We start from the raw sequence: 25,017 nt of genomic DNA, 5'->3' as shown, positions 1-25,017 counted from the left end.
ACTCCTGTGTGGCCTGGCAGACGCGTGCTCAGGGCCACCCCCGCACGACAACAGGACAAAGGGCCACCACCATACACCCCCCTGCTCCACTCACCCAAAAAGCAGGGGTAAGGATGAAAGGGATGGCAGCAGAACAGGTAAAGTCAAGGGTAAGGGTAAGGACAAAGACAAGAGTGTCCGTGCCCACGAGGAGGAGGAGGAGACTGTGAAGGACGGACACGGGAGGTGAACAGAGAAGGCAGGGCAAGGGAATGAAGAGGGAAGCGACAGATAAAAAGGTAGAAAAGTTTTCTCCAGCCTTTCCCTAGGTCAGTAGCATCACCTAGACTGTTCCGTGAGAGAGGACTCCCCGTGGACTGAGGCCCCACAGCTACCCGCGCGAAGCCGAGCACACAAGTCACCAGGCAGTGGCCCCCGCTGCGTCTGACACAGGTGGCCCTACTCGGGGCCGGGCTGACGTGGCTCCCCCACCCCACGGCCAGTGGCCGCCCGCTGGGGAAAGCTCTGATGAACTGCCCAAGTGCAGGACCGTGGCATGGCCAGGGAGCACGCGTGGAGCCCTCACCACCAGAAAGTTCTGTGAGCGTCCGTTAGTACCCTCTCTAAAGGAATAGCCACCAAGTTCCCTGTTAGCAAACAGCTGGAGGCGGCGATCTGTCTAAAAGCTGAGGGAAAACAGCCCATCGTGAGATGAAAACCCCTATCACAGTTTTGTGATTATTTAGCTCTGCTTTTTTCTAAGTTCTTATTAGAGTAATAGGTATTAAAGGTCAAATATTACCCCAGAAGCGTGCCTCTTGCTTGGCTTATCCTCTGAAAGCCACCAGCTGCTTTCCTATCGACTAGAAAGAGGCCCGGTCTATTGAGGAGGTTAAAGGAAAGAGCACAGTCCGTGTTCAGCAGGAAGATTCGTTTATCATGGCGAATTGGAGAATACACAGTCCGAGAGTAGGGTCTGAGTCACTGGGCCACGGAAGGCCACAGGACGCAGGTCTGACGAGGACCAGCACGTGCCAGGGCTCCCGTCACACTGACTCATGCCGGGAGTGCCTGCCACGTCCCTCCCTGAAGCTCGGCCCACCCACCAGCTCTGTCAAGAACTAGGTCGCACTTCATTCTTCGTGTTTGGCCACTGAAGATAAAATCCGTCCCGATGACAGGGTTTCAGCACAACAGTCTCTTTCCAGTCACGAGAGATGGATGTCCTGGCTCTTGGTGAGAAACAAAAGTTCACTTGACTTCTCTTGCAAGAACCAGAGAGAGAATTTTTTTCTTAATGATCCGTTGAAATATTTATATATATTTAAAACAACTAACAGTCCATTCGGTGCACTGTTTCCCTGGAAGATTCTTGTATCACCCCTCCAATAGCCAGAGGGGGCATGTATCAGGGTACAAAGAATTAAGACACTTCAAAATAAGCAATAAAAATCCTAGTGCAACACTCAGAAGCAGATGGTGGGCTCGCAGGGGTGGGGGGGAAGGAAGCAGGTGCTCTATTTAGGAGCAGGGTGCAGCCTCTGGGAAAGCCAAGTGGACAAAGAAGCATCACGAAGTAGGAAACCCCGCTGGGGAAGGCCCATTTCCTCCCGTGCTCTCCCCAGTACTCAGGGCCAAGGACCCTACCCCTTACCCTCCACCCACGCCGGTGACCTGCACACTAAGTTGGGTAGTCTCTGATGACTGACATCGGCTGAGGCCTAGAGTAGGGATCCAACCCCAGGGGGCCCCCGGAGATTCCTTTCAGGCCATTCGAAGCAAGAGGTACCTGGGAAAAGGCAAGGAAAGGAGAGGCTTCAAAGGCTCACAGAGAAGAAGCAAAAGGTGACTAGCGACACAGTGGCTCTGTACCTGGCTCTGTTCTGTGGGGAAGATCTGCAGCCGTGGCCACCTTGTCCCCATGCTGGGGATAGACTTATAAGTCTTCAGAGCCAGCAGCAGCCTGAATATGCTCCACGTTCCCTTCAGATGTATCTACATGTATATTTATATCTTTATTATTTTTAACTGAAATAAACGCAACGGATTCAGGTTCATTCCCCTTTGCGGGAAGCTGCCTGGACCCCTGCGCTGAGGGGTTCACACCTTCGGGCCGGCCGCCAGGCTCGCCCCGGCTGGCCACCTGCACCCCCCCGCCCCAGGAAAGTGGCCCCGGGAGTAGAGGACACACACCGTGACAGGTGCCCGGGAGGAGGGCCGACCTCAATGAGACTTCTGTTTCTAACCCTGAGAACCTAAGGAATTGTGAAGGATGCGGAGAGGGAGCTGGGGTTAAAGGTCACCGGGCTTTTTATTGCAGTTAAAGCAGACTCGGACAGGATGGTCCCAGCCTCGCGAGGGGACAGCCCGGCGGTCATGGGAGCACTCGTCACAGAAGCCCTGTCCGCAGGCCCGGCAGTGGTGCTTGGAAAGCTTGATGCTGAACTCCTTCCGGCAGCTGTGGCAGTGCAGGATCTCGTGGTCAGGCACCCAGTACGCCGGCCTGGCCGCGTCCTTCACCAGCCCTGCGGCGAGACAACACCGAGGCCCCCGGGGCAAGAGGGCACCGTCAGGCTCTTCCCCAAGAGACTACCCAACTACGGCCCACGCGCCCGCCTACAGAGCCACGCCGGCACCCCTCACCTACAGAGCTTTTAAAACACACATAGCCCTGGCCTGCGCCCCGCACCATGCAGGTCAGAAGATCTGGAGCTGCGGCCCAGGCCTTGAGATCTGCATTATCTACTGAGCTCAAAGGTGATCCTGAAGCGCAGCTGCATTAGGCACCACTGGGGCCGGCCACCTGGGTGGCTCAGTCATTAGGCATCTGCCTTCGGCTCACGTCATGATCCCGGGGTCTGGGATCCAGGCTCCCTGCTCTGCGGAAGGTCTGCTTCTCCCTCTCTCTCCCTCTGCCTCCCCCCTTGCTTGTGCTTGCGCTCTCTCTCTCTCTCTCACATAAATAAATAAAATCTTTAAAAAAAAAGAACCACTGGGCGCCTGGGTGGCTCAGTTGGTTAAGCGACTGCCTTTGGCTCAGGTCATGATCCTGGAGTCCTGGGATCAAGTCCCACATTGGGCTCCCTGCTCAGCAGGGAGTCTGCTTCTCCCTTTGGCCCTCTTCGCTCTCGTGCTCTCATTCTTTCTCTCTCAAATAAAAATCTTTAAAAAAAATTAAAATAAAAAAAGAAATTAAAAAAAGAACCACTGGAATAATGATAAAGAAGCCCAGACTCTGGGAGTCAGGATATCTCTTCATTCAAATCCCTGTTCCACTGAGCACGTGCTAATTAGTGGCTGCAGGATCGAGAGAAGTTACCTAACTTCTCAGGGCCTTGGCTTCCTCCTCTTCAACAACCCACATTCAAGAGCGGTTACGGGGATTACAAGAAATAACGTGACATGTCTGACACACTGACCTGGGACCCAACAGCCAGTGAGCACTGCGCAGGTGAGCCGTTGGTGAGCAGAGGTGGCGGGCTCTCTGTGCCGAGGGCAGCGCCACTTCTCCCAGGCAGCCCTGAGAGCGGATGCAACCTGAGCTTCAAGCCTGGGCAAATCTATTCCTACCAAATCTATTCCTTGAGTCAAAAGCTTATCATCTGCTCACCTCTGAGCCACAAGGACGGTAAATCAGATCCAAGTGATTTCCACCACCACCCACCCAGGAACCTTCAGTCACTCCCTTGCAATGGGCAGAAACACCCCAGGCCCAGCCAACCGTGCCTAAGCCTTCCACACACACACACTGGAGGGTTTCCCTTCCCCTCCCTCTGATCCTCCTAGTTACAAGTACCCCTCACAACTGGAGGTGAATAAGGATCTTAAATCCTTAATGAGTAACAGCTTGGCTTGGCTGGTGTGGTCGATTAAAGACAGCCACAAACTCTCTGACACTCCTGCCCCCTCCCTCAAATCCAGGCAGGCTTTGTGACTACAGGAGTCTACGGCCGAGGTACCACTTCCAGGCCCAGACCTTCAAGACACTGGTGGCTTCTACCTCCTATCTCTTGGGATATTGGCTCTTAAGAGTCCTGAGCCCCCATGTAAGAAGTCCAACGACCCCTGGAGAAACCATGTAGAGAGGCCTGGAGAACACACGGAGATGGGGTCTACCAAGCCCAGCCTTCCAGGCAGCCCTGCCAAAGTGCCCAGCATGTAAGCAAGGTTGGCTTGGCCCCTCAGGACAGGTCAGGCTGCCATATTGGAGTATCAGGTGGTAACTCCAGGCAATGCCACCTAGACCGGAATAATTACCCTTCCTGACTCAAAGTTGTGAGACATGATAAAATGGCGGTTGTTTCATGGCACCTGGGAAGCTCAGTCGTTAAGCGTCTGCTTTCGGTTCAGGTCATGATCCCAGGGTCCTGGGATCAGGCCCCACGTCGGGCTCCCTGCTCGGTGGGAGGCCTGCTTCTCCCTCTCCCACTCCCCCTGCTTGTGTTCCCTCTCTCACTGTGTCTCTCTCTGTCAAATAAATTAATTAAAAAAAAAAATGGTGGCAGGGACGCCCAGGTGGCTCAGTCGGCTAACTGGCTGCCTTCAGCTCAGGACATGATCCCAGGGTCCTGGGATCGAGTCCCACGTTGGGCTCCCTGCTCAGCAGAGAGCCTGCTTCTCCCTCTCCCTCTGCCTGCCACTCTGCCTACTTGTGCTCTTTCTCTCTCTCTGTTAAATAAATAAAAATCTTGAAAAAAAAATGGCGGTTGTTTCAAGTCTTTACATTTTTAGGTAGTTTGTTATGCAGCAATGGATGGTGTAAGAGATGGCCTCCAGGATTAAACACGAAACCACTAAGGTTCAGAAGCAAGCAAACGTAAATTTTCAGTCAACGCCTTGCTGCCCAGCTCAATCTAGGTCAGCAAGCCCCTGACACAGTGACAGCCCGGGGCACTCTGAAACCCCTCATCCCACATATACTACACCCACCTAGTGGTATGTCAATGGCTGTCACCACGGCTCCCAAAGTGCTCTGCACGGCCTCGCCCACCTTCCGTGCAATCAGCGTCCCGCCTTCATCGTCAGCCTGTGCCTCAGTCACATCTGTAGACAGCAAGAAAGGAAAAGCCATCACCTCTTAGTCATTTCCCCAGTGGAAAACTCAGGGGGCAACCGCAGAGCGCTTCTGGATTCTTCTCCCAGGATACCACTGTGCTTCCTGCCCTGCAATGACCACAAGGGTCTGGGCTGTGAGGCAGGTCAGACCCTGACACCAAGTGAGCTCTGGTAGTCCTTGGCCTCAACCCTCTGGAGCTGTTTTATAACCTTCCTTTCAGGGTAAGCCAGAAAGGTTCTAGGAGCATGACCAAGAACCTTCTCCAGGAAGAAGACCCAGTCTAAGCCATGTCTGGTAAACATAGGACAGGGTGAACCCCCCACCCCCAGGACTCGCACCCCTAGGACTCTGTTAACAAAGAGCTTAGAGGACGCCGGCCAGGGCCAGGCAGGCAGCTGCCATCGTTACAGTGATGGGATTGGAACGGGGCGAGGCATGTGGGAGTCCACTGCGCCAAGGACAGAGGCCCCCCACCCCCACCCCGCCGCAGCTCCTGGGCCCCACGTTACCTAACTGGACATTCCTGGCTTCATAGCAGTTGTCACACACCCGCACAGGCGCAGGGCCCCAGCCCCGCTCCGGCACAGGCCGGGTCTTGGACGAACAGCTGTCACAGAAGCCCTCCCCGCAGGCCCGGCAGTGATGCTTGGTGTCGTTATCTTTAAAGGATGTAGCGCACTTGTTGCAGCTCTGTTCCAAGCCCAAAACAAACAGAGAGGCAGATATTATTCGTTTCTACCAGCCGAGAAAGCCAGCGAGACCCAAGCAGAGGACCCCAGGACCACTGAGAACAGCAGGACCCCGACAGCAGTAATGGAGAGAACCTGGGACCTCCAGTCACACAGAGCACACCCACGGAGGCCCAGCTGTGACCCATTTTCTCCTCTGAGACGTGCCTAGAAAGCCACCTCAAATCTACCTGGCTGAGTCACAGCGTCCTCAGAAAGGACTCTGCTAAGTCTAGCAAGAAGACCAATGAGGAAAAAAAAAAAAAAAAAAAACTATGAGAATTCATTTCTTTTCCCATGGCTTCTCAAAAGAGCCTTTGGGAAGGGGGTGAGGAGCAAGCTTCCTGTCCCAAAGTGTGTGGGCCAAAGCTGGGGGCTCCCTTGCTGTGGGCAGAGATTTATGCATCAAGCCACATGACCTCTAAATGCCCCTTTTCCTCCAGATTCTGTTATCTACCACCTCAGACATCTGACCGATAAGAACTAGCCCTTGGAGGCAAAGAAACTATAATCCACCAAAAAGAATAACCGCAGAGTAAGACAAAGAGAAATCAATGGGCAAGAGAACATGGCTGCCTCATGTGCCTCACCCTTTCTAATGCTCTGGGAATGAACCTGACTGAAAGAGAAATCCCATGCCTCCCTCACAGAGCAAGCTTAGGACAGGGCAAAATGGCACCAGCAGAAGGGGCCACGCCAGGGATGCAGGGGCGTCCTGCCGCACCATACCAGGATCTGGGAGTTGGGCCTCCAGTATGCAGGAGCAATCTGGTCTGTCAGCCAGGAAGTCACAGCCTTGGTGGGCCCAAGGCTAAGCTCAGACACTGACTGAGCCATGAAGTTCATCCCGTCCAAGAGGCGCTGGGCAGCATTATTGTTGTCCTTCAGAAATCCATCAGTCTGAAATGAAAATGCAGGCTCCCATCATGCTCCGAGCGAAGGGAGTAAAGGCAAAGGAGGGAGACGGGGTCTCAGGTGAGTTGTAGACTCATCAATGGCCAACTCAGAAACCACAAACTCCCTGGCAGAGAAGAGTGGGAACAAATCAAGAATGCCTCCGGCTTCTAGGCAGTATCACACCCAACCAGTCATTACTGACTTATTCCCTCAAGGCAACCACAGGACTTGGTGCACAACTGTTCAATTCAGGCCTTACCTGCCCATTAGCAAGATGTGCAATCCAGGAGATATTCGAGTAAAGAGCACCTCCTTCGGGAAGCCCCCCACCCCACCCCAGGCTGGGTTAGGAGCCCTTCCTCTTGGCTTCCTCTAATACCTGTACATTGTTAAGAATCCTGTTTCCATGTGTAAAGACAGTACCTGTTTATGTATTTGACTCGCTATTAGACTGAGCTCTCTGAAAATAACCTACCTTTTTCATTCTTGTATTTTTAAAGTATCAGGTTCAATTCTGGGCACAAAGTACTCAACCAATACTTGGGCTGACAATAATGACTGAGTGAACGAACAGAAGGGGAGGGACCTGTATCCCCTAATCCCAAGGACCACGAGGAACGTGGCCTAAAAGGGAACGATGATATCACTGCTTTCTTGGAACAGATCTTACCATGCAGACAGCGGCATTCACAAGAAAGAACCCAGATCCAAAAACAAAAGACATTAGTCAGAAAAGGTGTAGTGAGAAAGTCAAGACCACATTAAGTGTTTGGGACAGGATGGCCCGGCCCATCGTGCCCAGAGGGTGGGCTCCGGAAATGAGACCATACCACAGGAACACATTTTGGTGGGACTGGAAACTGGAGAGAAGAACAAACAAGAAGGAAATCTTCAGTTTTATGGGAGCTATAGGACCCCAGAAAGCTCAAGACGGCTCTGCAGGTAGGCCTGTGGGGCTGACCGGTACCTTTAGGAGTCACCCAGCAAGGGGAACAGCACCAAGTAAGGTAAGTCCCTTTGAGAAAATCACTCGTCTTTTTTCTGCGAAGAGACAAGGTTTGGGGCGTGTTGTGATTTACTGGTAAGAACGAGAGCGCATCACTGCCTCCAAACAGATTTGTTTTTCCAACATCTTGAATTCAAAAGTCAAATTAAAAAATAATAAGGGTCGATAGAAATCCCCCTTCTTAGAATACAGTGCAAGAGAATTTCCCAGAGCAGAGGCTTTCACACATAAAGAATGTCACTATAGCATTTTGATAATAAAAGAAAAATCATAAACAGCATGAATGTTCAAAAAGAAGGGGATGGAGAATCAAACCAGAACATGAGACAGAATGTTCCAGTGACTACAAAGGAGAATCATGAAAAGTGGAAGCAATGTGGAAGTAAAACGGAGGTATGAGAAAAAGCAGGTAAATGGCACATAAATTATAACTGCATCTATACACACATGCATGTGGAAATGAGAATATGAAAAAATATCTTATTTGCTAAGGCAGTATAACAATAGATCAACATTTAGTTTATTTAAAGTTGTGCTTCTAATATTCAGGCGAGAAGAAATGAAAATAATTAAGGGTCTAGGACAAGAAAGGCCCTCCAGATCCTGCCTCCCTAAACCACCATTATATTAAAATTCAAGGTGAACCTTAATGCTATCCAAGTTCCATTCTCCCCACACACGAATAACTGAACGATACAAGAGGAAAAACGAAGCCGCTCTTACTCCAGGCCACACGTGCACAATCTCCGTCCGGACTACCGTATCCACAGGATCCTGGTTCCCGAACCAGTACTGCCGGCTACGGTAGACCACGCCGCAGTTGGGACATTCGATCACATACCTACAAGCAAAGTGAAGAGATACTGTTACCGGGCCAGGTGCCTGGCAGACCGACACACCGACAACCCTCAGCTACATCGTCGCCATTTAAACTCACCCAGACCAGGCATATTTTGCGAGACCCATCCAGGGGGAGTCCGTGGAAGCAGATGTCTTGGGCACTACGCTGACCTCCTTGCCTCTCTCATAACACGCCTGAAACATGGAGCACTCTGCCAGCTTCTTTTCTGTACACCAGAGCCCCTGGCCGCTTCGTGTCCCTGGCCAGCCCCCTCCCCACAAACCGTATCAGGGTTTGCAGACCCTGAGTTCAGCGCATCAGGGGAAGGGTTGTTTCTCTAAAAAAGCCAGTGCCCTAAAAGATCACCAACTGAATGTGTACCCATCCCAGGCCCCAAAACGGAGCTGTAATTTACACCCGCCACCGAAAATCCATTAGACTGGGTTCCTGCAGAGCACTCCTGCTCTGAAGAATGAACAGTCAGTGTATATGCCCCTGGCATACAAAGCTCAACAGAATGAGGGAAAACAGGCTGGGAGATAAATCAGTAAATAAATAAATAAACCAAGGGGCCCCCAGCAACAGAGGCATGGGAGCTCCTCTGGTTAGAGCTGGGGAGAAGTCCCAGAGATACTGATTTAAACATCAAATACTTCGGGACGCAGCAAAGGGTGGTCCCCTAGTCTTTCCCAAAAGCAGAGCAGGAACAGCAAGCCAGCTGCCAGAGCAGAGCACTCACCTTGCAGGTATAAACTCGGTTGTCATACTGGTGGGAGTATCTGCAGCGGCTCTTGGCTTCATGAGGGACTCCTTCTTTCCCATGATTCATGCTGTTCTTACATCCAGCCCTGAGTGAAGCCCAAAAGCTGACAGTGAGGTGGCTAAAGGAGCCCCGGCACTTACACGGGGGAGTGGGACCCTGAGCCGGACCCAGGGTTATGAACTGGGCCCCGAATCCTGAGCACAGAGGGTGCCGTGTGTGTCTCAGAAATCCACATGCCTCTCTGATACGAGACTCAACAGCACTACAGAAGTGAGGCCACTGTTACCCTTGTGTGCAGAGAAAGGAGAAGAGAGGGAGGACTCTCTTCCTGGAAAACCCACGTGGACGGTCCCACAGAAGGAACGGAGGAGCCAGAAGACACCGCCCCGACAGGAGATAAAACCTGAATGGCACTCAGGAAACCCCAAAATCCAAAAAAGCACAAAATGGGAAGTTTAACCAGAACAGGCTGCCAAGATGTAAAACAAAAACCAACCTCCAAAATTTGGCAATGCATTAAAAGGAGGCTTAGGCTGAACAAGAAAACCTTCCAAACGAACAGTGAGCTCTGCCATCCTGACAACGCAAAAACAAGAGAACAGGACTTTAGAATTTCACCATGATAGAAGGGAAAGCTCTGGAAACCCTGGTGAGGCTGTCAGAATGGAAAAGTGATGATCCAACAGAACCTAAGCCCCTCATGCTGGGCTATGGGGTAAACAAAAAGGAAGGTAAGTCACACTGGCAACTAACATCCCGCTTTCCTCTCCACCATAATCCTTAGCTCTCCCCGGCCCAGACCGTATAATCTAAAAGCAAATCCTTTTTACAGATTCAGAGCCAAGGTGGTGGCAGTTCAGTGCCCAGCAGGTAGCCTGCATACAGGGTTCAACGCAGAAAGACCGTTCACAACAAAAGGCTCAGGTCTCCTCCTCTAGAGGGATACACGTGGAGGATGTGGGGCAGTGGTCCTGACGGGTGTGAAGACAATTCGATGGTGAAGAGGACGGCGGGGTGGGGACCCAGAGACTGTGATCTCACCGACACACTGCATTCAAGTCCCCTGAGCTCTATCAGACAAGTCACCAGACTGTGATTTAATAGCCGTCAACAGCTCAAATTAATCCAGGGATCCTCAAAGTGTGGCCCCAATCAGAAACATCAGCATTACCTGGGAGCTTATCAGAAATGCAAATTCTCAGGCCCTACATCAGACCTACTGAATCAGAAACTGGGGGGGCAAGGCCCAACAACGTATTTTAACATGTCCATCGGGTTTTTCTGACGAATGACCAAATGTGAGAATCGCGGCTCCAAGACCCCTGGAACAAAGTGCGGTCAACAGACGGGGCAGCACCACAACACCCGGGAGCTTGTCAGAAATGCACAATCTCACCCAGGCCGCTGATGCAGAATTTGCATTCTAACAAAACCCCAAGGTGCTGCACACACAGATTACAGTTTGAGGAGCACTGCCCTAACTCAATGTTCTCAACACATCAGAATCATCTGAGGACCCCTTCAAACGCACCAACACGAAGGGCCCCACCCCAGCTCTGTTAAGTGAGCATCCTTGGAGGTGAGGTCGAGGCCTTGACAACTTTGAAAGCTCCCTGGAGAATTCTAATGTGCTCTCAGAGTCTGCCCTCACAGTGAAAAGAATCAACCAGGACTGACACCTACTACCACAGAGCTTTGTACACACAAGGCTGGCAAATGTGAGTTAATAAGCAAGCGGAACGACTACAACGAAAAGCCTTGGGAGGAGAAACGTAGAAAAACAAAGCAACCTAATGTTTTCTGTAGTAAAAACCTGTCCAAGCCAGAAGCCAGCCAATTTCACATCTAAACCAGTTCGGACTCGTCAGAGGACTCTTCACAGCCATGTATCCTAGAATCCCTTACAACCTCAAAGTGTGGTCCCCCGACCACCGGGATTCACCTGGGAACTTGCTGGAAATACACCTTCTCAAACCCCAACCCACCCTTAATTCAGAATCTGGAATTTAACCAGACCCTAGGGGACCTGCACGCACGCTGAAGTCTGAAGTCTGTGTCTCTTTGCCCGAGATGGCCAGCCTCACTTACCCACAGCTGAGGCACAAGGAGGAGCAGGTGAAGTATTCATCTGGGAAAAAGGAGCTGTGTGCCATCTGGTCATCGGGAATCTCACCGCTGAAGCGGTCACTCAGTGCCTGCCGAGGAGGGAAGGCGACACATGAAGGCACTTGGCAGAGAGCCCCACGCTCTGGCCCTTCCGCCACTTGCCTTTCTAAGTTCCCCTCGTCACTGGCTTACTTCTTACAGTCCCCACTGCTGGAAGAGGCAACCCAATGACTTCGGCTCCTTACCTTCTTGGCCCAACCTGCACCCATCCTTGCCACAGGAAACCTCAGAAGAACCAGCCCATTCCCCCGGAGGTCAGAAGGAACCAGCAATGTTACTGTGCTCTCTTAATTACCCTGGAAGTTACAAACATCTCACACACTCAGTCTTTCATGCAAAACCACCACAGATACTGACTCATGCCCATTTCATCCTTTGAAGCTGGAACCAAGAAACGGAGACCCGAGAAGAGGCCTCGGTCTTTAAGTCAGAGAGAGGCAGAGCTAAGTGGTGAGCTGGGAGTTCCCTGGGCTTCCATCCCAGTTCTAACCACGGGCGCTCTTTTGGAGTTTACTAGGCCACAGAACTAGCTTGATGTAGAAAAAAAGTCATCAGCCAAAAAACAAGGAAGAATTATTGTAGTGTTTGGCAGGCTTTTATCAACAACAGTAACCTAAAACACAGCAAATGGCCAAAATAAATGCCGAGAAGAAAGATAAAGTCTTTGCAAAAGCAAACTGAAAATTTTATGTTGAAAGGTAGCTTCCACGTCTAGTCCTCTGTTTTCACTCACTACTTTACACACAAAGTATCCTTCAGGCTGATTTCTTCCCCCCAGGCCCTTACTCATATGCAGTGGGGAAAAGTTATATAAATTCAACAGAAATGGCCTTTTCAGGCTTTAAAAATCATCATATGCATGCAGCTCCCAGCTTCCAAGTTTCAATCTCCCGTTCTGAGGCAGCCACGCACTATTCAGGGGGAAAAGTGGCCTACAACAAAAAGACAAGATGTTACTTCCTTTAGTAAAAAGGCAAAAGAAAATCTAAGAGGAGGGGTGCCTGGGTGGCTCAGCCGGTTGGCTGTCTGCCTTCGGCTCAGGTCATGGCCCCAGGGTCCTGGGATCGAGTCCCGCATCGGGCTCCCTGCTCAGCGGGGAGTCTGCTTCTCCCTCTGCCTCTGACTCTCCACCTGCTGTGCTCTCTCTCTCTAAAATAAATAAATAAAATCTTTAAAAAAAGAAAAAGAAAATTTAAGAGCAGATTTGGGAAAAGGGCAGATTTGGTTTTAAACCTAGGTTCTCAAGCTCTGAAGGGAATTTCACTTAATGGGAACTTGTTAAAGTTCCTTTTCCTTTTCTCAGTGAAATCATAATATCCCAAGTTGCAAACTCAAGTGCTGACAAAGGCACCTGGAGTCAATGTTGAGTCAGGTCAGGTGTAAGACAGGAGGAGTGGCAAGGAGTGTGTCAAAGTGAGGGTGCATGACTCACCCAGGCACGTTCCAACAGCTTCTGCGTGGATCACACTTGGGATCTGCCAGCCATGGCCGAGCAGGTCGCAATCCTTGACTCAGACCAACAAAAAAGGTCTGACAAATAATATATATAAGTCCTGTCCTCTTAGGGGTATTTTGTGAGGAGTAACCTAGGAAAACACTGAGCTTTGAGAGAGAGGACACAAATTAATTTAAATATGAATATTAATAATAATCAAAAGTAGAATCACTCACTAGCCTACACTGCCCTCCTCTGTCCTTTTTTTTTTTCTTTTAAGATTTCATTTATTTATTTGAGAGAGACACAGCGAGAGGGAACACAAGCAGGGGGAGTGGGAGAGGGAGAAGCAGGCTTCCCGCCGAGCAGGGAGCCCGATGCGGGGCTCGATCCCGGGACCCTGGGATCATGACCCAAGCCAAAGGCAGACGCTTAAGGACTGAGCCACCCAGGCGCCCCCTTTTTTTTTAAGGTTGATTTATTTATGTGAGAGCACACGCGCAAGGGTGGGTGTGGAGGGGCAGAGGGTAAGGGAGAGAGAGAAACTCAAGCAGATTCAGCGCTGAGCTCAGAGCCCCATGCAGGGCCCGATCTCACGACCCTGAGATAAGACCTGAGCTGAAACCAAAAGCTGGAAGCTTTAACAGACTGTGCCACCCAGGTGCCCCATCCTACTTCTAAATAACCTATCCCACCAGGATTTTTTTTGGTCTCACCTCTTCCACGAAGCCTTCCCAACCACTCTAGACATACCACACTCTGCCTTCTCTGAACACCAGCTATATTCAATACCTGAAGTACATATTGAGTAATTGGGCGATGATGCAAAGTTATGGCCCAGTTGTATGGATATTACCTCCCAGACAAGATCACACATGCTGTGAAAGTCATCTCCTTTGTATCCTCCACTGCTCCTAGCCAAGGTCCTAACAGGTTCTCAACTAGGACCTCTGGAATGAAGTGGTCCAGCACCAAGCCCCATGTGCACACCAACCCCGCCCTCCCCTCCTCACCTTGGCCCTGCCTCTGTGCCAGGCTTCATCCCATGTCCACAGACCGTCTCAAATTTAAGGCTAGCTGCTCCCTGATTGGCCAAATTACTGAGAACTCTTAAGGCTGTATTTCTCAAACAGGCAGGTGCATAGCTGTCTGGGACTGGCTGGTGGGAAAATAGAGCATTATCTTCCTAATGCATCAATTTACTGAAAGATTAGGGGAGGAAGTTTGATAGAGATAAAGCAGACATGGGTACAGTATGAAACTGAATGGACAATCTGCATAAACAAAACATAAGGAGCGCCTGGGGGGCTCAGTCGTTAGGCGTCTGCCTTCGGCTCAGGTCATGATCCCAGGGTCCTGGGATTGAGCCCCGCATCCGGCTCCCTGCTCAGCGGGGAGCCTGCTTCTCCCTCTCCCACTCCCCCTGCTCGTGTTCCCTCTCTCGCTGTGTGTCTCTGTCAAATAAATAAAATCTTTAAGAAAATAAATAAACAAGACCCCCCCCCAGTCATTTCAGCTTGTCGCTGGTGGGTCTGCCCCTCTCTGCTTCTATCTCCTCATCTATAACAAGCGGCTGCTAGGAGTACCTTCCTCAGTAGGCGTCTTCACGGATTACACGGTCAAGATCAATGGAACGTACACATGAAGAGCATGTGGCATAAATTAAGAGCTCAGAAAACATTCACTGCCATTATTAACCATCATTTTTATTGTTTTTTTTTATGCTGCTAATTTTCTTATTTTCTTCCTTAGATACCCTCCTACCTAATCCAGGTAATGCAGGGGTCTCGCTCCTTTCCATCCTTTCCATGATAGCTCACCGGTCATCACAGCTGCTTGCATTTGCTGGTGAACATTTTATTTTATTATTTTAATAAGTTCTACACCCAATGTGGGGCTTGAACTCAGTGGGCAAATATTTAGCTGCAAAAAGATGCTTGTGTATCAGGGTGCCTGGGTGGCGCAGGCTCTCTCTCTCTGAAAATAAATAAATCTTGGGACGCCTGGGTGGCTCAGTCGGTTAAGCGTCTGCCTTCGGCTCAGGTCATGATCTCAGGGTCCTGGGAATGAGTCCGGCATCGGGCTCCCTGCTCAGCGGGGAGCCTGCTTCTCCCTCTGCCTGCCACTCCCCCTGCTTGTGCGCGTGCAAGCTCTCTCTGACAAATAAATAAATCTTTAAAAAAATAAAAATAATTGCTTCTCGGCCTTTTGGCTAAGATCAAGTGTAAAAAAAATAAAAATAGGGTGCCTGGGTGGCTCAGATAGTTAAGCATCTGCCTTCGGCTCAGGTCATGTTCCCAGAGCCCTGAGATCGAGCCCCACATCGGGCTCCCTGCTCAGTGGGGAGCCTGCTTCTCCCTCTTCCACTCCCCCTGCTTGTGTTCCCTCTCTCGATATGTCTGTCTCTGTCAAATAAATAAATAAAATCTTTAAAAAAATAAATAAAAATACATCTTTTTTTAAAAAAAGATGCTTATGTATCTAATGGGAAAACAGAGGAAGGGAAAACAGAGATCACTAAGGAATGTAAAAGCTACTAAAGAGGTATAGGGGAAACCAAAAAAAGAATATTTTTAGCCCCAGGGTTTTTTCTTTTAAACAGGTAACTGAAAGGATAACCTAAGTACTAGTTGCCCTTAGGGAACATATCAAATTTGGCATGCGTTCACCAGGGCTGAAATCAGGGGCGATGGCACTCCCCAGCAAATATACAACTGCAGCCCAGTAACCGTGGCAGCACAAGGTTCTTTCTGTTCCAAGTGGCCTGCTCACTTCTCTGAAAGTTCTCCAGAAAAATGGCAGCAATGGGCGCCTGAGTGGCTCAGTTGGTTAAGCGACTGCCTTCGGCTCAGGTCATAGATCCTGGAGTCCCAGGATCGAGTCCCACATCGGGCTCCCTGCTCAGCAGGGAGTCTGCTTCTCCCTCTGACCCTCTTCCCTCTCGTGCTCTCTATCTCTCATGCTCTCTCTCAAATAAATAAATAAAATCTTTAAAAAAAAAAAAAGAAAAATGGCAGCAAGGATCTCAAAGCTTGGCATGGAACAATCTGCAGGCTGATTTCCATGGAGCATGTGCCCACAGAACCTCCACTGTCACCTGCCCTAGAGAAATTAACTGCTGGCTTGTGCTGCCCAGGGCAGCCATAATCTCTTATGACATCAGAAAGAGAAGAACTCCCCGGCTAACCAGCCTCCTCACTCAGACACTGGTCACCTGACCTCTCACCCACTGGGTATGTACACAATAAGCATCTCACCTCCCTCACAAGTCAATGAAGAGCTGGCAGCTGGTCATGAATCAGACCCTAACAAGCTTCAGGAGGACTCACATCAATCAAGAGTAGGGGAATGTAACAGAACTGTTTACAAAAAAAATTCTGATGTTAGCGTGTTTTAGATACAAGGGTAAAGAGAAACTACCCTCCTTCTTCTATAGCCTGATTGTTCCTTTCCAATGTAGACACTGCCACCTAAGCCACATACTTTGTCTTTCAAAAATTCCAAAACCTCAGGGGCGCCTGGCTGGCTCAGTCGGTAAAGCACGGACTCTTGATCTCGGGGTATGGGTTCGAGCCCAATGTTAGGTGTAGAGATTACTTAAAAATAAAATCTTTAAGAAAAAAAAAATTCCAAACCTCACATCATCCCAGGTTTTCTTGGGCTCTCCTCCTCCTGAGGCCCCAGGCTGTTAGAGGAAGGCAGGGAGACCTCTCTGGAGAAAGCTAGGGAAAGCATTTGAAGCAACTCTAGAAAAGGTTGCCTGGAGACCAGATGATCTTGAACTTTAGTCACCTTGGCAACAGTATGGCCCTTTCTATTGAACCTGTAAGGTTTAGTCCCAGTCATCAAGGGCCAGCAGGGAATTTTCTGATTCAAAATGGAGACTCTTATGTAATCACTGATGCCACCTCTCCCCACAAAATATAATAACTTTATAAATAGATACTTCCTGAAGTGACAGAACTGGAAAGTCAGAGTTTCTACATTTAGAGATCAGAGACTAAAAGGTAGAATATAAAACCTATACAAATTCAACTATAAAATGGTTCTCTCACATATTCAGAACTATAAATACAGACAACAGTTAATTCAATATTCAATTCCCTTATTCAATAGAAACCTGAGCAGCTCTTTAAACAGATTTACCTGCTCAGTGAGGGTACACTCTACTGGTAGTTTTCTGAGCTATTGCTCCCATGGAACCTGAGCAAAGCACTGAGTGGTCAAGAAGTGGGAAATAATCCTGCTAGAAAAGAGGGATTGGAGCCTGGACCACACCGTGGCCAACTGGCAAAAGAATGATCAGGTCAGCATGATACACCAGGAAACAACTGAGCAGGCCACTAGAGAAGAGGCCTGCAGACCTCTCTCTTGCATACATTCTGCAAAGTCTTCCCTCCTCATCAACACATTTCCTATTCAATAATGAACATGAAAAGTAGCACTTGGGCTCCCTCTGAATCCAACAGTGCTATATGAATCAGGTGGAACCTCATAAGTAAGATACAGCTAATAACTTTTTTAATGTATACTAATGGCATTAAGAAGGTATTTTTTTTAAGATTTTATTTATTTGAGAGAGAGAGAGAGAGAACAGAGGCAGAGAGAGAGGGAGAAGCAGGCTCCCCGCTGAGCAGAGAGCCCGATGTGGGGCTCGATCCCAGAACCCTGAGATTACCTGAGCGGAAAGCAGACACTCAACTGACTGCGCCACCCAGGTGCCCCAAGAATACGGTATGTTTTATGTACTACTATAGAAAGATGACCAAGATGCATAATTAAGTGAAAAAAAGCAAGTTGTAGAACAGTAGGAATCATATGACCCCATTTAGGGAGAAAAATATATACATCACATACATATGTATGCACTTATGTAGGATTAAAAATTTCTAGAAGCATATACAAGTATTAACAATGGTTATGATGGGGGTGGGGAGGGACCTTAACTTGAACCTTACACATTTCTGTACTATTTGAATTGTTTATCATGAACACATATTGCTTTTAGAAATTAAAGAATGACTTTTTAAACATTAAAATAACCAAACAAATACAATTTATGGGAATATCCTTTCAAGAGGCAACTGGCAATATGTTTCGGGAACCTTTAAAGATGGCTGCACCCAGTGACCTTCTTAGAAGTAGAATAACACTGAGAAGAAATATATAGCACTGGGTTAAAAGCATAAACTTGTTGCCAGACTAGCTGGTTCAAATTCTCCACCACTTACTACGTGAGTCATATTAGGCAAATTAATTAACTTCTCTGTGCCTCCACGTCTTTACCTCATCAAGCTGGCATGAGCATGAAGTGATTTCACTCCATGCGCAGTGCATAGTACACGGTGTACAGTAAGCACTCCAACATCAGTCCAAAATAGTACTAGGAGCTGTAACTGATCCTAAGGAAATAGGCAGAATGTGGACCATTCCTTTAAATACATGGAAACTATAAGCAGGAAAAAATGAAAACCACTACTAAAAACAAGGGCAAAATTAAATGTAAAAAATGATCCATCCATATAAAAAGCATACAGCTACTTTAAAGACATATTTTCATAATATTTAATGGTGTGGGGAACAAATACTAGGCTTCAATGTTCCATGAGAAAAGCAAAGTATGTAACTGCACATACATACACTAAGACCCCAATTCTCTCTTTAGTAGCAGGGGGCGCCTGGGTGGCTCAGTCGGTTAAGCATCTGCCTTCGACTCAGGTCATGACCTCAGGGTCCTGGGACAGAGCCTCCCTGCTCAGTGGGGAGCCTGCTTCTCCCTCTCCTGCTCCCCCTGATTGTACGCTCGCTCTGTCAAATAAATATACAAAATCTTTTTTAAAAATTAAAATAAAAATAAAATTAAGTAGCAAAGAATCACTTAACACCATTTATCCATTTTTTACATACTTAATTTGCATTATTTTGCCATTACAAAGAAAGCTGCTATTCATATCCTCATAAAGGTCTCCCTGTTTTCCGGTGGAAGAGTTTCTCTAAGGCAAATCCCTAGAAATGATATGGCTAGAATATATATTAGGAATATCTTCACCTCCACTAGATATTTCTGAATGGCATTTCAAAGTGGTTGTACTGATTTGAACTTCAACTGGCAGTCTGTAAGAGTTTACATCGCTTCACATCCTTTTTAAAATTTTATTGCCAGACTTATCACTGTCTGCCCTCCTAATGTTGTGGTTTTCATTTGCATTTCTTTGATTACTAGAGAGTTGAGATTTCTTCATTTGTGCATCACGGTTTTGATCACCTCTTAGGTGATGTGTCTCTCCATTTTCCCAAAAGCTTATGTACTTTTTCCTGACCATATTCCTGTATGTTTTACCTAAAATAAAGAGAAAATCATATTGAAAAAAAAATTACATTTATCATATTAGAACACAGCCCTGGCCTTCACAAAGTGGTTTTACTCAGTGAGTTAGTGAGGAATTGGACAAGGCTAAAAATACCAGAAAGAAAAAACTGGAAGCAGGAAGCCAAACAAATTAGTCTGACACTGATAATTTATCTGTTTACTCCAATCCCCACTCTTCTGTTCCAAAAAGAATTCAAAGTTCCTTGTAGAAATAAATACAACGTAAAGCCAAATAAAATCAATGAAGAAAAGACAGCCATTCTATTACACATTGCTATGAACTATGAAAACTTCAGTTAGTGTGTCTTAACAGCTATAAAAACTCTAGTGGGGGCGCCTGAGTGGCTCAGTTGGTTAAGTGACTGCCTTCGGCTCAGGTCACGATCCTGGAGTCCGGGGATCGAGTCCCGCATCAGACTCCCTGCTCAGCAGGGAGTCTGCTTCTCCCTCGGACCCTCCCCCCTCTCATGCTCTCTCTCTATCCCATTCTCTCTCTCAAATAAATAAATAAAATCTTAAAAAAAAATAAAAATAAAAACTCTAGTGGGTCAAAATTTGCCTAATGCACACCTCACAAGTAGCTTTCTATTAGAACGATAATCGGAAAATTAACAAACTTCTAATTTAAAGAAGAGATTAAAAGCAAAACAAAACCAAAAAAGATAAAATCAAATTTTTCAAGGATTTCAGTAAGTTGCAAGCACCCCACAATTCCCTGGGGAGAGCCAAAAACACGTGAGTTTTGAAACCGGTAACTCCTTCCCACGGACAGAAGCAGCAGGTCCTGCATCCCAGTCGCTACCCCAGAGAACAGAACTAAATATAGGGTCCAGGTGAAACTCTTCAGACACCAGTTACCACGAATCATTACAACTCCAGCTGACCAGGCTCAGTGTATTTACAGAAAACTTCCTGACTCATACCACCTCATAAGCATAGTGTAACTATTTTTCTCAAAATTGCCTAACAAACTGGCCTGGAGTAGGACATCCAAGTCCCCTGAGGGTAAAATCCCTGAGCGCTAATTACTGCTTACAGCACTCAGTGTCCCTGACAGTCTAATTTAAACATTAAGCTGGGTTAGCTTAGAGAAAACCTAAGGAACTCTAGAACCCAGCCATTGACCTCATCATTAAAATTTATACTGATCAGATTCACAGCCCTTCGTATACCATGGTATGGCCTAAGCCTCTCTTGAGGATGTCTGCAATACCTGAGTGTAATCCTCCACTTAAGCCATTTCAAGGACATACGCCAGTACATCTAAGTAGACCTTAACCTCAAATCTAATTAAAAGTATTTCATGAATTATTCAAATACAATCATTTTTCAGTTTTTTCCTTAATATTCTCCACACTAACAACATGTACTGAACATTTACTATATACCACGTACTTTGTTTCTTCGAGTGTGCTGTTCTATTTGATCCTCAGCTCAACTTCATTAGGAACATTCTTTTATTATTTCTATTTTACAGATGAGGAAAACGGTTTGAAGAAGTACTAGGAGGACAAAGGTTATTGTCTATCTTGTTCTCCACTGTACTTCCAGCACCTCAAACTCTACCTGACACATGGATGCACTCTTTTATTTGTTGAATGAATGAACCAACGAACAAATAAATTAAGTTACCAAGACCAAGCCGCTGGTAAGAACTGGGATTCCAACACAAGTCTGTCTAACTCCAGACCCCAAGCTTTTAACCATTGTCTTTACTCCGTTGAGGCTGCTAAAACAAAATACCACAGACCGGATAGCTTCTAAACAACAGAAATGTATTTCTCACAAATCTGGAAGCTGGAAGCCCAAGATCTGGATGCCAGCAAGGTCAGGTTCTGGTGAGGACCTGCCTCCCTGGTTCACAGATGGTGGCTCTGTACTGTATCCTGCTTGGTAGATGGGGCAAGGGAGCTCTCTGGGGCTTCTTTCCAAGGGCATTAATCTCATTCGTGAGGGCTCCATCCTCATGACCCAATCACCTCCCAAAGGCCCACAGATATCATCCCATTGGGCATTAGGGTTTCAACATATGAATTTTGGGAGGACACAAACATCCGGCCTAAAGCAACCACAATGCAAAAACTACAAACTTTGCTTAAAGGGTAACTTTTCATTTTGAGGGGCGCCTGGGGGGCTCAGTCGTTAAGCGTCTCCCGGGGTCCTGGGATCAAGCCCCACTTCGGGTCCCTGCTCCCTCTCCCTCTGCTGCTCCCCCTGCCTGTGCTCTCTCTCAAATAAATTAAAAAAAGAAACTTTTCCTTTTGATATAATTTCAAACATGTAGAAGAGTCGCAAGAATGGTACAAGGAACTCTGATCCGCAATTTACCCAGATTCACAAACTGTCTACATTGTATCCCACTACAAACCTTTTAAAAACCTCAGTGGACTGAGCAAATCCGCATATGCCCGAAGTCTGTTCCTGTGTATGCCAGAGCCTGCCTCACCTGGCTCCTACTGCTTCCTTCCTATCCCTCCCAGCCCCAGTCTCTATCCCCTAGTCCTCAGGGCATCCTCACATCCCTAGCTCCGATTCTGCCAACATTTCCCAGCCTCTCTCCAGATCCCACCCACCCAGCACTGCCCCAAAGGCCCTGCTCCCTTCCTGCTCCTCTGTCCTGCGCCTGCAGGCATGGTAACACAGAGCTGTGCACGAAGTAAACTGTAAAAAGGAAGCTGTATATAAAGAATGCTAAAGTAAATATGTACATAGTAAAGATCAGAGACTGTTGAAGTAAAATCCCTGAAATACTAAAAATGGGCAAAACAGAAAAAAAGACACCAAATAAGCAAAAGTACTTAAATAGGATTCCATGTCCAGTTATATGAAATGACAGAAATGTGATATTCACTGTGTATGAGTATATTTTTATATATGCACATATATATTTATATTTATACACACACACACACTTTTGACACAATCTACTTCAAGAGAATATAACCTAGAAAAATAATTCCAAATACAGAAAGAGCTTTTATGATATTTAGTTGTGGTTTTTTTTTTTTTTTAAGATTTTATTTATTTGACAGAGAGAGAGAGAGAGCGAAGAGAGGGCACACAAGCAGGGGGGAGTGGGAGAGGGAGAAGCAGACTTTCCGCCGAGCAGGGAGCCCAATGCGGGGCTCGATCCCAGGACCCTGGGATCATGACCTGAGCCAAAGGCAGACACTTAACGACTCAGCCACCCAGGTGCCCCGTGGTATTTTTTTTTTAAAGATTTTATTTATTTATTTGAGAGAGAGAGAATGAGAGATAGAGAGCACGAGAGGGAAGAGGGTCAGAGGGAGAAGCAGACTCCCTGCTGAGCAGGGAGCCCGATGTGGGACTCGATCCCGGGACTCCACGACCATGACCTGAGCCGAAGGCAGTCGCTTAACCAACTGAGCCACCCAGGCACCCCCATGGTATTATTTTTAATAGAGAAATTTTACTTATAATCTCTTATCCAACAACTGTTATTTTGGTATGTTGAGACAAAGAAATATTGTGCAGTTATAAAAACCATATAATAATATAGTAAAATGTTGCGGTCCCTGGGTGGCTCAGTCAGTTAAGTGTCTGACACTTGATATCAGCTCAGACCATGATCTCATGGTAGTGAGACAAGAGTACTGCACTGGGCTGCATCGGGTGTGGAGCTTGCTTAAGATCCCCTCTCTCCCTCTCTCTCTCTCTCCTTCTGCCCCTCCCCCGCTCACTCTCACGCTAAAAACATAATACAGTAAAATGTTTATGAAGTTTAAGGGGGAAAGGATTACAAGTTTACATCTATAATGTGATAACAAGCTCTATGTATATATTTTTTAACACACAGAATACACACTATAAGAGCACATATTAAAATGCTACCAATGGCTATCCCCAGGTGGAGGGATTGTAGTTGGTTCTTGTTTTCATTGCTGTAACTCCACTATAGTATCCAATGTTTTCTACGCTTAACATGTATTCCTAACATAAGCCAGAGGATATGAATTTAGACAAACACAATATAAACGGATCACTGAACAAACTGTCCTAAACTTAGAATTCTTATTCCCACAATGGTATCAACAACTTTGACATTCCTTTTGGGAAGTCTTTTCCCAGCTTTTACTGGGCCCAGGGAATGCTTTGATCAATGCACTGTGATAAGACATCAAGATTTCACTGAGACTACCTAGTCAATTCTAAAATGGCAATTTTCAATAATGGAAAATACTTTTTAGGTCATACTTTTCGATTATCCCATTCTCTGCCCCACCACCACCACTACCACTGTTTTAGTGATTTCTTGCCTGTTGATGCCACAATGATGTAGGAATGGCAGAGTAGCCATACTGCTACTGGAGTGAAGTGATACTACCTAGCACAGTGATCCCACCTACCCAGATACTTGTGAGGCCTAAGATGCGATCTGATAACGAAGGAGCAATAGTTTAACCCTTGAGGGCCCCAGACAGGTTATACAGCATCTGCTGTGGTTGGTGGGCTTGCAGCTCACCCAGATGGCAGGGTCTCTGTTACAAAGACAGAAGCACCAACCATCAGGGTGGGGAAACAAGGGGCGTCTGGGTGGCTCAGTCGTTAGGCATCTGCCTTCGGCTCGGGTCATGGTCCCAGGGTCCTGGGATCAAGCCCCGCATCGGGCTCCCTGCTCGGCAGGAAGCCTGCTTCTCCCTCTCCCGCTCCCTCGCTTGTGTTCCTGCTCTCGCTAACTCCCTGTCAAATTAAAAAAAAAAAAAAATCTTTAAAAAAAAAAAAGGATGGGGAAACAAAATCCTTAGAAGCAGGGTACTTTATAACAGGATTTTACTGTATCATCAAAACAATACATTGACAGTACTGCTGAGATACACAAGAAAAACAACTCGCCTGATTGTAAAGGACAAAGATACAATGCTTAGAGATGTTTCCCAAAAGATAGGCCTCACATCACTGGTGTTTACAAGATGAATTTTAGGGGCACGGGACAGGATTGTAGGTGATACAGTAAACAGCATCAAGTTCCACAGAAGAAATTACTCCTGTTTAAATTCATTTTCAAAATTTCAGATTCTGTTAAAAGAGAAAGTCTCAGGTAACAGCATTATCTTTATCATCTCCTGAACACTTGCTAATCCCCCTTTTAAAGAAAAAAACAAGCCCCAGTCTCAGAACCTTCCATGAATGACAGTCCCTAGAGAGGAAATAATATGTTATTATATTTGTTGAGAGGCAGGAGATTCTTCCTGGTTGTAAGGAGCTCTAGAGTAAACCAGCCAGAGCTGCTACTTAGTAACTGTGTGTAACAAATCACTTTACTTCCCTGTGTCTCAGTTTCCTCATCTGCAAAATGAGGATGGGTAACAGTACTTAACACATGAAGCTGGTGTAAGGATTTTTTTTTTTTTTTTTTAAGATTTTATTTTTAAGGGCACCTGTGTGGCTCAGTCATTGAGCGTCTGCCTTCGGCTCAGGTCACGGTCCCAGGGTCCTGGGATCGAACCCAGTGTCGGGCTCCCTGCTCAGCGGGAAGCCTGCTTCTCCCTCTCCCACTCCCCCCGCTTGTGTTCCCTCTCTCGCTATGTCTCTCTGTGTCAAATAAATAAGTAACACCAAAAAAAAAAAAAAGATTTTATTTTTAAGTCATTTCTACACCCAATATGGGGCTTGAACCTACAACCCCGAGATCAACAGCTGCATGCTCTACCGACTGAGCCAACCAAGCCCACTGGTGGTGTAAGGAGGATTAAATGAACGAATTCATACAGAGTCCCCTGAACACTGGTATATAATAAACAGCAATTTTTGTTAT

General features: G+C 47.2%; 1 protein-coding gene across 6 annotated transcripts in view; it reads right to left on the bottom strand.

Annotated features, from left to right (window-relative positions):
* Positions 1-901: 901 nt before the first annotated feature.
* Positions 902-25,017, bottom strand: part of ZFYVE1 (zinc finger FYVE-type containing 1) — a 57,296-nt gene continuing 33,180 nt past the window's right edge. For 3 of the 6 annotated variants that reach the window (XM_027570923.1, XM_027570925.1, XM_027570924.2), the window contains exons 5-12: positions 11,359-11,465; positions 9,247-9,355; positions 8,604-8,701; positions 8,390-8,507; positions 6,493-6,663; positions 5,545-5,725; positions 4,909-5,022; positions 902-2,504 (exon numbers count right to left, since the gene is read on the bottom strand). In XM_027570923.1, the coding sequence (XP_027426724.1) occupies positions 2,272-2,504; positions 4,909-5,022; positions 5,545-5,725; positions 6,493-6,663; positions 8,390-8,507; positions 8,604-8,701; positions 9,247-9,355; positions 11,359-11,465 (1,131 nt within the window). In that variant the 3' untranslated portion in view covers positions 902-2,271. Of the gene's footprint in view, positions 2,505-4,908; positions 5,023-5,544; positions 5,726-6,492; positions 6,664-8,389; positions 8,508-8,603; positions 8,702-9,246; positions 9,356-11,358; positions 11,466-12,868; positions 13,039-16,506; positions 16,745-25,017 lie in introns of those variants that run through there. The other 3 variants (XM_027570927.1, XM_027570926.1, XM_027570928.1) reach the window with 3 other exon arrangements.

Source organism: Zalophus californianus, chromosome 6 (assembly GCF_009762305.2).
Source record: "Zalophus californianus isolate mZalCal1 chromosome 6, mZalCal1.pri.v2, whole genome shotgun sequence".
Lineage (NCBI taxonomy): Eukaryota > Metazoa > Chordata > Mammalia > Carnivora > Otariidae > Zalophus > Zalophus californianus.
This window is presented reverse-complemented; position numbering and strand designations above follow the sequence as displayed.